At 39.9% G+C, this 18,445-nt stretch overlaps 1 protein-coding gene across 5 annotated transcripts in view; it reads left to right on the forward strand.

Moving 5' to 3' along the window:
• LOC114650282 (BEN domain-containing protein 2-like) overlaps positions 1–18,445 on the forward strand; it is a 106,911-nt gene that overhangs the window by 86,909 nt on the left and 1,557 nt on the right. For 4 of the 5 annotated variants that reach the window (XM_051927117.1, XM_051927115.1, XM_051927114.1 and 1 more), the window contains 3 exons: positions 1,849–1,970; positions 3,246–3,519; positions 11,458–11,661. In XM_051927117.1, coding sequence (XP_051783077.1) covers positions 1,849–1,970; positions 3,246–3,519; positions 11,458–11,661 — 600 coding nt within the window. The remainder of the gene's footprint in view (positions 1–1,848; positions 1,971–3,245; positions 3,520–11,457; positions 11,662–18,445) is intronic. The other variant, XM_051927119.1, reaches the window with a different exon arrangement.

Raw genomic sequence — 18,445 nt, forward strand, 5'->3', positions numbered from 1 at the left:
TTAAAACTTTTAAAAGTTTATAATCCGTGTTATGTTTTGCGGCTCCAGACTATTTTTCTTTGGAGGAAGAGGGAGCAAAATGGCTCTTTTGATAGTGAAGGTTGCAGACCCCTGTCCTAGATCCACATGACGCAAACTATCAATCAAAGTGCTGCATCGCAACAGGCACGGATTCAAAACGAAACACCTCCCGTCTCGGACATACGTTAATGGCAGCGAAGGCTACAACGGGCTTCTCACACAGCACAGGCAAATCGATTACAGCTCCAAAACAACACGTCCCAAATACTACACATGCAACAACGCGTCTCTCAAACGGCACAAGCAAAACATACACCAGGAAAATTCATTCGGATTAATGAATGTCATTTGCAATCATTGTCATTCAGTTCACTTCCCTGAAGAAAAAACTGACAATACAAGTTATACATTTACACGTTGTTGTCAAAAGGGTCAAATTAGACTGCCTTCTTTACATTCATATACTGAATATCTACAGAAGCTTCTAACTGACGATGTACCTGAAAGTGAAATCTTTATCAACTACATTAGATCCTACAAATCGGAATCCACTATGAACATTAACAGTGGCACTGCACGTGACATCCGTCTTGAAACAATGTTTATTGATGAATGTTCAATGGCATGAACAAACGTTTATGAATAATAATATTCGATTTGGAGGAAAGGTACTTTTATGAGGAGGAGATTTTAGACAGTGATTAGCTATTCTTCCAGATACCATGCACTCAGCTATTGTTCAGTGCACCTTAAAATACGCAGACAATTGGCATTGCTTTCAAAAGATACAGTTAGTAAAAAAGATACGATGTCCAGAACCAGATCATAACAATTGCTTATTACAACTGAGAGATGGTACACTCACCAATACAGATGGACTTCAGCCACATATTACAATTCCTCAAGCCTTTATCTGCGACGACTTAGTTACAGAGAGATTTGGGACAGCAATCTCATTAGACCAAATGCCCCTTTTAACACAACGCACTATATTATGTCCAAAAAATATTAATATGGAAAACATTAATACCCAAGTCATTCCATTACTTCCTGGAGAGACACAACTCTTTCTAAGCTCTGACAAACTTGACTCTGATCACAACAATAACCATCTTAAATGACCTTACAAGTTCTGAGCTGGAATTACCTTTTACAGTTAAACGGCGTGTACAAAGAAATTTTCAAATAAACCTTTACACTGTGCCACACACTTTATTGTTTGCTTTCTATTTGCATCATCTACACCGTCACACTATTCTATATCTCATTCATACATCACGCTCTTTGTCATTCCCAACACCAGGGGTTGGCGAGCGAAGCGAGCAGGGGGCGGAGCCCCCTAGTATACTGTATATTCTGCCATTCTTTATTATATTCTGTAAGTGCCTTGAGCATGGGAAAGGCGCTATATAAATAAAATGTATTATTATTATTATTATTATTATTATTATTATCTGAACAATTCTTACAATTTTGTAGGTGCTGCCTGCGTTTTGTATGTTCACATAATCTCAATTTCACATCCCTTATATAACACAATAGAAAACCAAACTTCAAAAGTAAGGCATGTTATTTTGTAATATTATAAAAATGTTTTAAGTATTTCAGTTCTAGCTACCTTGTCCATTTTATGTTTATAGGCAAGCCCACTATTTGTATGTGTCTATAATACTGATTTTATCATACTTGGTAGGATATTTTTATTTCTTTATTTGGGATGATATGCACCAGTGGTGCATTTCTTCCATAAAAGGAAAGACTTTGAAACTGATTACAATAATTTGAAGCTACTGCTTTTTATTAATCCAAATGTGTTTTTCTTCACAGAATGGCTTGCTGAAAAATTCCCAAATTATAATTTACGTGAAAATGGAAAAGACTGGAAGGCCTGCATTTCCATAATGAATTCAATGGCAAGATATATGAGATTTGAAGCAAGAAAGCAAAAGGTAAAAAACAAAAAATAAAAGTGTTTCCTTGGTCTTTAATTTATGAGGTTTATCTGTCTGACATACAAAGGCATGCGGTGTGATTGTGTTTTCTTCTCATGTTGCTTTAGTGCGATGTCTTGCTTCTCATGTGCTTCTTTACATGGTATAAAGTAAAACTAAACACATACTTTAAATTTAGTTGCTTTGGACCCCATCTAGGTACGTATGCACTGGCATTCAGTTTTCTGATGGTTTCTGAATGATTCCGCTCTCCCGTTTTATTAAGGTTATACAAGACCACGTCTGCTATGATTCTGTGAATCTGGGACCTTCAGACAAGTATCTAATGATTTGCTAAGTTAGTGCAGCTAATGCATTTGTAGTTGTTGCCCCCAGGTTTTAATGGAACAGTGATTTCCAAAGCTACATAATGTAAGCAGATTTCTGTCCAGCCGGTAGTTAGACTTTGTTGAGGTTATTCATTGTTAACCTTTTCATTGTTTAAAGCATGAGAGATCTGGAGCAAGCAAAACCAGCAGTAGCCATACCACATGCACATCAAAACAAGTCATTCACCTGAAGCTAAACATGTTTGGGCCCGGCCAGTTCTTAGATGAGAGACCATCTAAGAAAAGCTTGGGTTGCTGATGGAAGAGGTGTTGGTGAGGCCAGCAGGGGGATCTTACCTTGTGGCCTGAATGTGGATCCCGTTTCCCAAGTGCAGTGATGGGGATACTGTGCTATAAAACGGTGCCATCCTTTGGATGAGACGTAAAACCAAGCTCATGACTCTCCGTGGTCATAAAAGATCCTTGGGCATCCTTCATATAGAGTAGTGTGTATTCCGATATCCAGACTAAACTGCCCACCATAGGCGGTGAAGTGGTAATAGATGGCTAACGGCTAATGTGCAGTGAGTGTACTGGCACAAAAATGGCTGCCGTCATGTAATCCGGGTGGATGCTGCACATTAGTTGGAGTTGAAGTGGCTCCCCACTCACTGAAGGGCTTTCGGGAGTGAGAAAAGCACCACATAAATGCAAAGAATTATTATTATTATTGCTGCCACATTATGCTGTATGTGCACCAAAAACTGTGTACTTCTTTCCTTTACTTTCCTAAATTAGTGACATGATGCAACAAAGGTAGTATTTTTTTTTTTGGAGGGAATACAGCTATAGTACCAGTGCATTAATCTTGCGGTTTTTATTTTTTTTGTTTCTGTGTGTTATTTAACACTGCAAAGGAAACATACAATCAGAATAACTTAACTGAAAGATTTATTTTCCACAGAGGTTGTGGAACAACTATGATGACCGGTTGCCTGTGAACAAAATAAAAAAAATTCCCAAAACTGAGAAACGTGTGGAAAAAAGCAAGTCGATGAAGAGCGCCGAGGCTGAGATCTGTGTTGAAATTGAGTCAGACGAGGATGCAGAAATAATCCCTTCCACTTCTGGCAGACAGCGAAAGAGAGCAGCTGCTCCAGTAAAATCCATTGAACAGAGGGGGAAGCAATGGAGCCCAGCACCCAGTCATGCAGATCTCCATATCGAAATTTCACAAAGTAAGACATATGTGTTGTTTGAGGAGGCAGTTTTCTCTTTCCAAACTCTGACTTCATTGGGGGAGGAGGGAGAAAAATAGGGGAGAGGATAGTAGATTAACAGTTTACACATTTTTGAAAAGAAAGTAAATCAGCTTGTGACTTACTGTAGCAGAGGGAGTGAAAGCCAAAGAGATTCTGTAATGAGTAGAAGATCTCATTTGAAAGAAAAAAAGAATTGTAAGGTCATAAATAGGGAAAGTGTGTAAGTGTGTGTATATGTGTGTGTGTGTATATATATATATATATATATACACACACACACGCACACTAGGGGGTTCCCCCCCTGCTCACTTCACATCTCTGCTGCTCACATTGTGAAGAGGGGGGCTGAATGCACCCCAAGGAGACGTGGTCGCTCCTCCAAAATCCCCTCTTAAATGGTGATACAATGGGAAACAAATACAGTTTTTTGTTCTACCTTTTCTTTGCTCGATCAGCTGCTGGCTTGCTGCTGCTGCCATGCCGCATGATCTGCATCTCGTGCGAAGCTTCAAACATTTAAAAGCCTGCACAGCAGCTGTCTTTGTCATCTACTCTTTGTCTGTCATTTCTGGCCCCAGGCCTGGTTAAATCTTTTGGAACAAAGTCCCATCTCACAAGACGCGAGTCCTTGATATCTTTTAGTTTATAATTTTAAAAACGGAATAAGAATCTGAAAATCTAACAACATCACGTTAAAGTTCGATAAATTCTGAAAAGAATGATACCAAACATACACACATATATATATATATACAGTGCATCCGGAAAGTATTCACAGCGCATCACTTTTTCCACATTTTGTTATGTTACAGCCTTATTCCAAAATGGATTAAATTCATTTTTTTCCTCAAAATTCTACACACAACACCCCATAATGACAATGTGAAAAAAGTTTACTTGAGGTTTTTGCAAATTTAATAAAAATAAACTGAGAAATCATATGTACATAAATATTCACAGCCTTTGCTCAATACTTTGTCGATGCACCTTTGGCAGCAATTGCAGCCTCAAGTCTTGTTGAATATGATGGCACAAGCTTGGCACACCTATCTTTGGCCAGTTTCGCCCATTCCTCTTTGCAGCACCTCTCAAGCTCCATCAGGTTGGATGGGAAGCATTGGTGCACAGCCATTTTAAGATCTCTCCAGAGATGTTCAATCGAATTCAAGTCTGGGCTCTGGCTGGGCCACTCAAGGACATTCACAGAGTTGTCCTGAAGCCACTCCTTTGATATCTTGGCTGTGTGCTTAGGGTCGTTGTCCTGCTGAAAGATGAACCGTCGCCCCAGTCTGAGGTCAAGAGCGCTCTGGAGCAGGTTTTCATCCAGGATGTCTCTGTACATTGCTGCAGTCATCTTTACCTTTATCCTGACTAGTCTCCCAGTTCCTGCTGCTGAAAAACATCCCCACAGCATGATGCTGCCACCACCATGCTTCACTGTAGGGATGGTATTGGCCTGGTGATGAGCAGTGCCTGGTTTCCTCCAAACGTGACACCTGGCATTCACACCAAAGAGTTCAATCTTTGTCTCATCAGACCAGAGAATTTTCTTTCTCATGGTCAGAGTCCTTCAGGTGCCTTTTGGCAAACTCCAGGCGGACTGCCATGTGCCTTTTACTATGGAGTGGCTTCTGTCTGGCCACTCTGCCATACAGGCCTGATTGGTGGATTGCTGCAGAGATGGTTGTCCTTCTGGAAGGTTCTCTTCTCTCCACAGAGGACCTCTGGAGCTCTGACAGAGTGACCATGTGGTTCTTGGTCACCTCCCTGACTAAGGCCCTTCTCCCCCGATCGCTCAGTTTAGATGGCCGGCCAGCTCTAGGAAGAGTCCTGGTGGTTTCGAGGTCTCAGAGGTCTACAGACAATTCCTTTGACGTCATGCTTGGTTTGTGTTCTGACATGAACTGTCAACTGTGGGACCTTATATAGACAGGTGTGTGCCTTTCCAAATCATGTCCAATCAACTGAATTTACCACAGGTGGACTCCAATGAAGCTGCAGAAACATCTCAAGGATGATCAGGGGAAATAGGATGCACCTGAGCTCAATTTTGAGCTTCATGGCAAAGGCTGTGAATACTTATGTACATGTGATTTCTCAGTTTTTTTATTTTTAATATATTTGCAAAAACCTCAAGTAAACTTTTTTCACGTTGTCATTATGGGGTGTTGTGTGTAGAATTCTGAGGAAAAAAATGAATTTAGTCCATTTTGGAATAAGGCTGTAACATAACTAAATGTGGAAAAAGTGATGCGCTGTGAATACTTTCTGGATGCACTGTATGTGTGTGTGATTTCATCGGTTTTCAGGTGTTGTGTGTTGCTGTTGAATTTTGATAGTAAATGAATTAAAAGAGCATTTAAGTCATGATGACTACAGTTGTATTATCATTTCTACAGAATAGTTTATTTAGCTTTCATGTGAAATACTTGCTCTTGCCTTATATTTAAATCCACTTAAAACACAAATACAGCAGATCTTTTTAGTTTACATTTCAGCCTGTATCAGTGCCTGCTCCCAACCTCTCCTCCTCTTCCTCTCAGTCACTCCATCTCCAACCTTGTTATCCCATCAGCATTTTTATTTTAATCACAACTGTACAGACTAAGAAAAATAATTTATAGCAGGTAGCAGCAAACACAGATGAAGTCATATATGGAACACAGCGAAGTAGGCTCTGCCCTTTCCTCTGCCTCCGCAGAATCCACTGTGATGTGCTGATTTAAAAAATCATGAACACCCTTTTACCAGATTGAATCAGTAGAAGTGCATACATCAGTGCAGTAATATGTTTATACTGTTATGGGGATCTGTAATCTGAGACTGTCTTTACCATCTTGACACCACAGGAAAAGGCCATAAACCCATAGCATTATATATTTTAATACATTCTTATTTGTCATGATGCTGAAGGGTGGTGATGCTTTAAGTGTTGGTTTGAAATGCATGTGTATATTTCACTGTAGTCTGTACATGTTATAATACCAGTACTATTAAAATATAATGGTAATGTCATGGAATGCAAGACACAACTAGGTAAGGATGATATCTTAAATATCTATCCATCCAACTTCCAAATCCAGTCTGTCCTGAGCAGGGTCGCTGGAAAAATGGAGGCAGGCTATCCCAACAAGCACAGCGTACAAGGCAGGAACAACCCCTGGATAAAGTGCCAGCCCATTGCAGGGTGAACACACGGATACAGACAGATCCATGGGTCAGTTTGGCATGGCAAGTCCACCAAACCTACAGTACATGCTTTTCGACTCTGGTAGGAAACCCATGTGGAGAAAATGCAAACTCCACACAAGCAGGACCTGGGACGTGAACCCTGACCTCCTTACTGTGAGGCAGCCGCCCTACAACCATGCCACCCAAGTCTTAGATATATTAAAAGGAATTCAGAGTTGATAGTATGCTAAATAATTTTATGTATTTTACTGTGAGAAGGCATAGAGATTTGCATCTCCTGAGTATAAATATTTTTTAATTAAAATGTATTATTTAGTGTGATTTGAACACAGGTGTCTCACAGTTTACTTCACTTTAACAGTACAGTTTATTTACAAAGCACAAAGTTTAGAAAATGGGAAGATTTCTTAAGTACATGAAGTTTAAACCATTCATTATGAATTTACACAGGCACATGAAAACTCTAATCCTCAGCAAAAGTCAAAGGCCAATTTTTACTAATGAAGGAAAATTGAGCTCAACGAGTCTGAGCCAAATGTCACAGGAGTGCAAGTGTCTTCAGCATGTACACAAGGGGGAAAAAGAAAACGACGGCACCAGTGAAACACACGTTGGCAGGAACCATTCATATGGGCATTTGATATATAAGCATCTAAGCAGTTTTACCAAAAATTCAGCATTCATTGATGTAAAGGGATCATCTGTTATGGTATTTGAAATAAAAGTTCATATGGCATCAAAAACTAACCAAGTGACTCAGAAAATTCAAAGCTCAGGTAAAATTGTGAAGGAGTGACAGCAAGCCAGGGTCAGATGGACTCCAAGCTGATCTTTACTCAGATAAAATTCAGTCTAAGTTGCTGTTATGTTTACTGTTTTAATTCAGTTCATTAAACTAACATGAAGGGGGCAAAATCAAAAATACTGGTTTAACACAGAGAAAAGATTTGGGGATTTCACTACAAGTAAGTGCTGTCTGTTGACCTTCACCTGTGATCCTGCCATGGCGTAATTACAGGTATTTTTGAAAAATATTGAGTGTATTTGGAAGGTAGCATGCATGCCACTGCCGGCCTCAACCTAGCAAACCCCTGTATAACGGCGAGTTAGAATAGATTCTTACATCTGATAGTTATTACCCACAATTTAAAGTAGCCAGATTGATACTTGATTTATACAAAAGGCCTAAGTGACTCTTTAAAGTGTATTTCAAGCAATCGCCACCCTTCTGCAAATAATAAAGGGGCAATTTCTTGATTAATGTTCAATTTATCAGTTTTTTTCCCCTCATGGTTTCATATGTAAAGCAATCATATTTTTGTCCACATTGCCATTGTACATACATGAAAAAAGGTAAATTCATAATGTTTGCACAAAGTTGAGGTTTAAATAAAACTGAATTTAGGTGGAGGAAGCAAAATCAACTGCTCTTGTGTGGTGCTGATGACACATCTTATTCTATCAAAAAAGCAGTTTTGCTGTCTGATATGGAAACATTTTTCCAAATAGACTTATTTTTCACTTCAACCTTATAGAAGTATTTGGACAGTGATGCAATTTTCATAATTCTGGCTCTGTGCACCACGAGAATACATTTGAAACGAAGCAATCAAGATGTGTTTGAAGTATAGACATTCAGTTTTAATTTAAGGCATTTAACAAAAACATTGTATGACCCATTTTCAGGGGCTCAAAAGTATTTGGACAAACTAACATTAATCCTAAATATAAGGATCATTTTCAGTGTTTGCTTGAAAATCCTTTACAGCCAATGACTGACTGCCTGAAGTTTGGAACCCCTGGTCATCTCCAAGTGCTGGGTTCCAACCCTAGTGATGCTTTGCCAGACCTTTCCTGCTGCTGTCTTCAGGTGCTGCTTTTTCGTTGGACTTTCTGCCTTCAGTTTTGTCTTCAGCAAGTAAAATGCATGTCCATTTGTACTGAGGTCAGTTGATTGACTGGGTCATTGAAGAATATTCCACTTCTTTGCCTAGAAAAGCACTTGGTTTACTGTCATAGTATGTTTTGGTTCATTGTCCATCTTTACTGTGAAGCGTTGCCCTTTCAGTTTTGAATCTGAGCAGACAGTATAGCCCTGTCCACTGCAGAAATCATCCTGCAACTTTTGTCAGTAGTCATATCATCAATAAACACCAGTGACACGCTTCCATTGCCAGTCACGTATGCCCATGCCATAAAACTGCCCTCACTATGTTTCACAGATGATGTGGTATGCTACAGATCATGAACCCTTTCTTCTCTTCTCTATCCATCATTCAGGAGCATATTGATTTAATTTCATTTGCCCAAAGAAAACTGTTCCAAACCTGAACTTTGTTTTTATGTATTTTTTGGCAAAGTTTAATTTATCCTTCTTATACTTGAGGCTTACCGGTGGTTTACACCTTGTGTTAAACCTTCTATTGTTATTTTCATGAAGTCTTCTCTTGATTGTAGACTTTGGCAATGAGAGGTCTACCTCCCAGAGAGTGTTCTTGGTTTGGCAAAATGTTGTGAAGGGGTTCATCTTCAGCAAAGAAAGAATTCTGCATTCATCCAGCACAGTTGCCTCCCATGATTGTTCAGGCCTTCTGGTGTTGCTGAGCTCACCAGTGTGTTCCTTCTCTTTAAAACTGTACCAGATGGTTGATTTGACCACTCCTGGTGTTTCTGCTATCTCTCTGATGGGTTTGTTTTGTTTTCTCAACCTAGTGACGGACTGTTTTTTTACTTGCATGGACAACTCTTTGGACCTCACATTGAAATTTCACAGTGACAGCTCCCAAAAGCAAATTCCACACTTGGTATCAATTCCAGACCTTTTACCTTCTTACTAGTTAATGAAATAACAAGGGACCTGCTCCCACCTGGCTATTGAACAGCTTGTCAGTCAAATGTCCAAATACTTCCAGAAATTGGGGGGACCATGTTTAAAAATGGCTGTCATTCCTAAATGGCTCATACGATATTTCTGTTGATCCCTTTGAATTAATGCTGAAAGCCTATGCTTCAATCATGTAATTATTTCTTCATTTCAAATCTATTGTGGGGGGCGTATAGAGCCAAAATTATGAAAATTGTGTCACTGTCTGAATAATTATGGGCCCAACTGTAACCTGTCAGATGACCATTATTCTTTCTACACTAGATTAATAGAACTGGAATGATAAATGTCAACAAATAAGTGCATTTTTTTATTCAGCACTTTAAGATGGAAGTTGTCAGTTTTAAGTGCTTAGGATGTTCACTCCACAGTTGGGTCTTATTCACTATAAGAATTAAGTCTAGATGTTCACATTTCTTCACTGTTAGTTTGAGTGCAGCCTCCAGTACTTTAAAATGTTAAGTGATCAGGGATTTAAGTGACCTGCTGAGTGATTTAATTATCACAGTTCAAATGCAATTAAAGCCATCCATTTATCACTATTTTCTTTCCTTAATGTGCTTCATGGACACAGCATGACTCCATCTGGGCACCAGTCCACTCTGGGGAGCACTTAGGACACAAAGCCAGTTTAAAGTCACCTGCTAACTGAACTTGCTCATCTTCAGACTGTGGAAGTAGAACTGAAATGAGGTGTGAAACTTGTGAACTGTCAGGGTGAGAATTCAAAGACTACGGAGGATGTGGGCAGCCAGTGAAGATGATTGTACCACCCCATAGATGAAACAGTTGTTGTTTATGAGCTGCACAATGTGATTGAGCATCCTCTCTTTTATTTATCATAGCCTTGCTTTGGGAAGCAGATGTCTTGTTAGTTGGCCTGCCGTATAACAGGATAAGCCATGTGCACGGGGGGAATACTTGAACACTTTGTACAATAAGCCTCATTGTAACTGGGCTACATCCCACCAAAAGGCCTTCTGTATGGAGTTCTCCCCACAGTCTTAAGAACTTGCCGTTATGTTTATTAAATTATGCAAATCTAACCCTAAGTTAGGGCTTGTCCATGAGAGAGCCCCAGTTGTGCTGGGGTGGGCGTTGGCTATCCCACTGTTTTACAATAGTTAGATAATTCTCCACCAAATCAATTCAGGTCTTGGGGTCAAAGACTGTTCCCAGCAGCACTTGGGTGCATGTTAGGAAACCAGTTACTCAAATAAAAACTGAGCTCAAGGTGACACCTCAGGATGTTGGATCCTTGACACAGCAGTGCTCATTGTGGTAGCAGGTGTTAAAACTTAACACTAGTTTAAATTCTAAATTTCACCAGTGTTATTTGATGTGTCACTTTAACAATCATTACGGTAAAATTCTCAACTAAGATAAATAAAAAATAAGACTAGAAAACTCTCACAGTGGCCTGGCTGCAGCAGCAGTGGGCAGATTAAAAGACCAGAATACATTTCTGGTTTGACCAGCCCGTCAGTACTGACTTGTCCGAAGTTTTGGATTTCACACATTTTCCCAGTTGTCCACTGGGATTTTTCTCTGAATATTCCAGGTTTCCTTCCCATATGCAAAAAGTGCATTATGGTTTAATGGGTGTCTTTAAGTTGGCTGCGTCCCAGTGAATGGGGGGGTGTTGGTGGGGGGGTGTCTGTGCTTGTGTCTGCCCTGAGCTGATTCTGGCCCTAATGACATTGACTGCAGCTCCCCTTGACCCCCAAATTAATCTGCACAGTTTCACAGGATGCATAGCTAGTCATGCTTGTATGCTTTCAGTAAAGTGTGGTGACTTTATTATAAATTAATGTATTGTTTGTTATTGCTATTCACAGCATACCTGGGTGATCCAAGAAGAAAGGTCAAAATAGCCCAAACTATAATTCAGGAAGCCAACCTGAGAAAAAGGCCAGAGCTCATCGCACGTTTTCTTATCAAGTATCTTTTCACAAAAGAAGTGCTAGTGAAGAGTAATGTGAATGGGATAAAAGACCGGGGCACAGCGGCACTTGATCCCAACACAATCGGGGCACTCCGAGGTAGGACGACACTTGAAATTTGCAATCACATGTCTATGTTAAAGAAGCCTCAAGTATGTTCTACTTTAAACTGCTCCTGTTGCTTGTTTGATGGGCAAGGCAGATATATGATAGGGATGGCAAGGTGCAAAAAGAGAGAGGAAGTGTGAATTAGCAGTAGTCATTGCTTGAGAAAGGGGCAGTGTGCCAGGTAAGTGTACCTGGTGTCCAAGAATGGCAGTGGGCTGGGACACCAGTACATGAGAGGAAGAGTTGTGACTTGTAAGGAAACTATTCTGAAGACGAGATGACCTAGTGTTTACCTGCTGGAGAGGGAGAAACAGGCTAAGGCCTTAGACCACTTGTTCTGATGGACCTCCATGGCTGCAAGTTTTTATTCCAACCAAACTGACAATCCGTGCTTCCTTTGCAATTTTAATTGATCTCTTTTAGTTATCTGCCTACAAATACTTCTAGGAAATTTATTAATATTTGCATTCTTTGCCATTGCATTAAGTGTTCATGTTTCTTTTGCCATTTTCTTTTTATCTAAGCTGATGTCATGCTTTTCAACTTCTAGTCATGGGGTATGTCAAATTTGCCGATTGCAGTTACTGCTCTTGTTGCCTAACCATGTCAATTTAAATGGCTGAAAACCACTGCCCATATCTACTTTACCAACTGATTTTCCAACACAGTTGTGCTAACCACTTTTTAATACTGCTAATAACATGCTGTCTGACCAGAGCCCCCTCCCCAAATTATGTCATGGTCTATACCAGGGGTAGGCAACGTCGGTCCTGGAGTGCCACAGTATGTGCAGGTTTTTGTTCCAACCCAGTTCCTTAATGAGAACTCAATTATTGCTGATGAAGCACATATTGCTTAAGTGACATTTTAATGCTTCATTTTAGTGGTCTCGCTTGTTAAGGTTCTCCAACCTTAATTGCTTATTTCAATCTTAAACTGCTGCATTCAGTGTTTTAATTGCTCCTTATTAGCAATAAGATGTAAAAGACAAAGCAGCCAGCAGTTCTCCAGCTAGCTTTTTTCCAATTACATCTGTGTGTGTTCATCATGCACGGTTTGATTTAATAAAACACTTAATAGAAAAATGTGACAGACTGAAAATGATCTGTTTTAGGCTTCAAATCATTTGGATGATATCCTTGGAAAGGAAAAAAATCTACGATATAAAAGCCTTACATTGCACAGACTAACAAGCCATAAAATTAAATAAGGTCTGAGATTGGCAATGATTGGTTTCTAATTAAGCAATTGGGTTGAATGAAAACCTGTAGCCACTGCGGCTCACCAGGACCGACATTGCCTACCCCTGTTTTACATCTTATTGCTAATAAGGAGCAATTAAAACACAGAATGCAGCAGTTTAAGATTGAAATAAGCAATTAAGGTTGGAGAACCTTAACAAGCGAGACCACTAAAATGAAGCATTAAAATGTCACTTAAGCAATATGTGCTTCATCAGCAATAATTGAGTTCTCGTTAAGGAACTGGGTTGGAACAAAAACCTGCACATACTGTGGCACTCCAGGACCGACGTTGCCTACCCCTGGTCTATACAACATGAGCTATCAGATGGATGAGCTGATCTTGTGTTTGTGAGGTCCAAAACACCAGAGTTAAAATTCCTCATCACTGCATTCTGTATTTGAATGAGCATTCACAGGTTATCAGCTCTCTCACGCACACAGCCCCCTTATATCTAAAGAGTGAGCCACTGGGGATGTCCGACTAGAACACTAGCTTCATGGGAGTGCACCATTGCAGACTGCCTCCGACTCACTAAGATTACGTCAACAAAGGCTACCACTGAAAAGCTGCCTAATGTTACAGTGCCTTATCCTATTTCAGGAGAGTTGCTCCCATAATCCTTTCCAAATGCCGATGAGTAGCAATGAGTTGGGCAGATGCCTTAAATGACTTCAGTGCCACGCTTACTGGTCTGCTCATCGAGAAGTTTCTTACCAGTGAGTAGACGAGTTAGTGAGACACTGCTGTCATTTCGCATGCAATGCTGTCAACACATGGCTACATTTAAGGGAGCAGTTTCTATAGAAAAATGTGAATTAAAAACAAAATGGCAAAATCAAATGAAGTATTCAAGGCTTTGGCGAAAGTGAACCATTTTTTGGAATAAGAAAATAAAGATCAATCACTAAAGAATGAGACTATTTAAAAGTGAGTTGTACCAATTGTGAAACTGGTTGGAATAAAAACCTGCAGCTACAGAATTGAAATGCCATTGAAGACATGTGGGAGGGAAGCAGGGCAGAGTCTTTGTCACAAGTGGGACCCTGTTACTTATAGAAGGTCTGGGTGGCCCGGTGGGAGAAATTGTTTGTGTGCCGCACATAGTCTCAAACTGTCTGGCCATTTTTAAGAAGACCTGGGGCCTCATGTATAAACGGTGCGTACGCACAGAAATGTTGCGTACGAACGTTTCCACGCTCAAATCGCGATGTATAAAACCTAAACTTGGCGTAAAGCCACGCACATTTCCACGGTAACTCATTCCTTGGCGTACGCAATTTATCCGCCCGGTTTTGCAGACTGGCGGCACCCAGCGTCAAAGCAGTGCTACTGTTCCTGTGTGATCATTCTTTCTTTCTTAAATCCACATTCCTGGCGCGGCTTTATAAATACACTGAAATTAACTGCATATTGTTTATTAGTGTAATGCATCTGATTGTAATTAACCTGTAGCAATATAATGGTCCAGGGAATAGCCATAGTATTCCACATACCATAACTGCTTTAGCGTTGTAACTCTCACTGCATCTTCTTTCAGCTGATCCCGTTAAGGGTTGCCATGGCAGATCATCTTTTTCCATATTACTCTCACTGCACCACTCGGAGTATTTATATTACTGTATCTGAGTGGGAAATCACAGCAGCAGCTGATTGGAAAGAGAATTATCGGTACACAGCATGAAGCAGATGCTGCCTGAGCCACAGCAAACGCTTTAGTCCCTGTACAGACTTCGCGGTTTAGAAACAGCTTCATCCCAAGAACTCTAAACACACTAAATCAGTCCATCAAGTGCTCCTTGTAGAAATATTTGGACTTATAAGTACAATTACCCCACTGTAAACTTGCACTACAGTTATAATATTGCACAACCTGCGCCACTTTATAAAGCGCGTATTTACATGTGATGACGGTATTCATTTCTAAGACAAAATGCAGCAAAACATGTTGATTATATTATACAGATAAAACTTTAACTTCATTTAAATAATCTGTATTGTTTATAATTAAACATGTGAGGACACGATGCCGCAGCGCTAGCTAGTTCAGTAATTGTTCCTGCCTTGCGCTGTATTATTGCTGGTGCTGACGCGACACTGGAAAGATTGACGGATATAATAATTAAACACGTACTACTAAGATATTTCAATGTTCCTTAAAAGTTTTGAAGAATCGAAGTTCTAAGCTTACAGATGGCTTCACGTCTATTACATAGCTTATTGTGTGGCGATTGAGTTTTTGGAGAAAGAAAAGTAAGGACAGGAATTGGAGGTTAGTACGTTTGAAAGAGACAGTACTGCTGTGATAAATTATTTAACTGAAGGTTGCGCATGGCGCAGCAAGCCTCTTGCGTGAGACATGAACAAGCACTGCGCCACCGTGTTCCCATGTTTAATAACTTGCTTTCATTCCTATCATCATGAAAAAGATATCACGTATACATCTCAGTATTTTAATTATTCAGAGAGCTGTAATATCACGAATGTAATGGATTATGCGTCCTGTCGGAGAAAGAGAAAGCCCGTTTAAAAAGCAGGTAGTGATTCATACACATAGAGCACATAGAAGATCAAATACAGAACAAAGCATTTAACATGCCACTTTAGTTACAATAGGATTTGAGAAACTAGTAAATTAAACGATTTTAAGATGAAGTTTAAGATGTTCTACTTTAATGGCAAAATAAACTACGTGATTAAAGTGGAAATTTCAAGATTAAAGTTGACATTTCGTGCTTTTTTCCCCACTGTGTGCCTTTTTTTTTGTCTGTACCCTAATAAGCTTTCATATGACACTCAGACGGTGGGCTACGACTCGCTTTTTCACGGCGACTTTGATATGTGATTTCTTTTTTATTTCGGGCACTGTGCGACTTTGTGAAGTTGAGCCTTCGAGTTTCTCCGACACTCTGTCACTCGATCAGCTTCCTTTTGTTGATTATACCACTGTTTAAACCAACAAATAGTACGTTTTTCATTTGCCTCCACTTGGTATTCGCTGAAATTCTTATATTTTCTCCCGTGCGTTTCCCATTGTCTTTTCACAGAAGGCTATTTATATTGATTTGCATATTCAAAGAGGCGTAATTCTGGGAGGAGTTGGGGCGGGACAGAAGGCGCGTGCACGTGCGTTACTTTTCACGCAAATCGGGATTTATGTAGTAGAAGAACGTGAAAGTATGCGTGCGCACAGATTCCTGCATCTGGATTTTTCTGTGCGTACGCACAATCCCGCTTTTGTGCTTACGCCATGTTATAGTGTGAGTTCTACGCACGGCGTTATACATGAGGCCCCTGGTCCTGTAACCTGATGTAGTGATCTTAAGAGGCCATCAGAACTTAGAGGCCTTGGACTTTTATCCACTTGTTTTGTATTCCAGAAGTGCACCCAGCACTCGTCTCAAGCAGGAACCCTAAGGGGTTTAGAATCAGGAGGCAACTTAAAGAATTGATCACTGGCAGGAGGGTGTGGTGGGACCAAAACAGATGGGAGGTAAAGAAAGGGGTCTTATTGTGGTACTGGAGATGTTGGTACATATCTTTATACAGTTAGGTCCATAAATATTTGGAGAGAGACAACTTTTTTCTAATTTTGGTTCTGTACATTACCACAATGAATTTTAAATGAAACAACTCAGATGCAGTTGAAGTGCAGACTTTCAGCTTTAATTCAGTGGGGTGAACAAAACGATTGCATAAAAATGTGAGGCAACTAAAGCATTTTTTGAACACAATCCCTTCATTTCAGGGGCTCAAAAGTAATTGGACAATTGACTCAAAGGCTATTTCATGGGCAGGTGTGGGCAAGTCCGTCGTTATGTCATTATCAATTAAGCAGATAAAAGGCCTGGAGTTGATTTGAGGTGTGGTGCTTGCATGTGGAAGATTTTGCTGTGAACAGACAACATGCGGTCAAAGGAGCTCTCCATGCAGGTGAAAGAAGCCATCCTTAAGCTGCGAAAAACAGAAAAAACCCATCCGAGAAATTGCTACAATATTACGAGTGGCACAACCTACAGTTTGGTACATCCCAAGAAAGAAAGCAAGCACTGGTGAACTCAGCAACGCAAAAAGACCTGGAAGTCCACAGAAGACAACAGTGGTGGATGATTGCAGAATCATTTCCATGGTGAAGAGAAACCCCTTCACAACAGCCAACCAAGTGAGCAACACTCTCCAGGGGGTAGGCGTATCGATATCCAAGTCAACCATAAAGAGAAGACTGCATGAAAGTAAATACAGAGGGTGCACTGCAAGGTGCAAGCCACTCATAAGCCTCAAGAATAGAAAGGCTAGATTGGACTTTGCTAAAGAACATCTAAAAAAGCCAGCACAGTTCTGGAAAAACATTCTTTGGACAGATGAAACCAAGATCAACCTCTACCAGAATGATGACAAGAAAAAAGTATGGAGAAGGCGTGGAACAGCTCATTATCCAAAGCATACCGCATCATCTGTAAAACACGGTGGAGGCAGTGTGATGGCTTGGGCGTGCATAGCTGCCAGTGGCACTGGGACACTAGTGTTTATTGATGATGTGACACAGGACAGAAGCAGCCGAATGAATTCTGAGGTGTTCAGAGACATACTGTCTGCTCAAATTCAGCTAAATGCAGTCAAATTGATTGGGTGGCGTTTCATGATACAGATGGACAATGACCCAAAACATACAGCCAAAGCCACCCAGGAGTTTATTAAAGCAAAGAAGTGGAAAATTCTTGAATGGCCAAGTCAGTCACCTGATCTTAACCCAATTGAGCATGAATTTCACTTGTTGAAGACTAAACTTCAGACAGAAAGGCCCACAAACAAACAGCAACTGAAAGCCGCTGCAGTAGAGGCCTGGCAGAGCATTAAAAAGGAGGAAACCCAACATCTGGTAATGTCCAGTAGTTCAAAACTTCAGGCTGTCATTGCCAGCAAAGGGGTTTCAACCAAGTATTAGAAATGAACATTTTATTTCCAGTTATTTAATTTGTCCAATTACTTTTGAGCCCCTGAAATGAAGGGATTGTGTTAAAAAAATGCTTTATTTGCCTCACATTTTTATGTAATCGTTTTGTTCACCCCACTGAACTAAAGCTGAAAGTCTGCACTTCAGCTGTATCTGAGTTGTTTCCTTTAAAATTCATTGTGGTAATATACAGAATCAAAATTAGAAAAAAGTTGTCTCTCTCCAAATATTTATGGTCCTAACTGTATTTATTTATTTTATATATATATATATATATATATATATATATAATAATGCAGAAGAAAAGGTCTGTGATACAGTTTGCATATTTGCAGCTGGAGATCCACAAAGGGAGAAAATGAATCATGTATCAGTTTTTATTCCTGAGCTTTCATATTATATATAATGTGTGTGTGTATATATATATATACATACATACAGTGCATCCGGAAAGTATTCATGGCGCATCACTTTTTCCACATTTTGTTATATTACAGCCTTATTCCAAAATTGGTTAAATACATTTTTTCCTCAGAATTCTACACACAACACCCCATAATGACGTGAAAAAAGTTTACT

This window comes from Erpetoichthys calabaricus, chromosome 4 (assembly GCF_900747795.2).
Source record: "Erpetoichthys calabaricus chromosome 4, fErpCal1.3, whole genome shotgun sequence".
In the NCBI taxonomy this organism is placed as follows: Eukaryota; Metazoa; Chordata; class Cladistia; order Polypteriformes; family Polypteridae; genus Erpetoichthys; species Erpetoichthys calabaricus.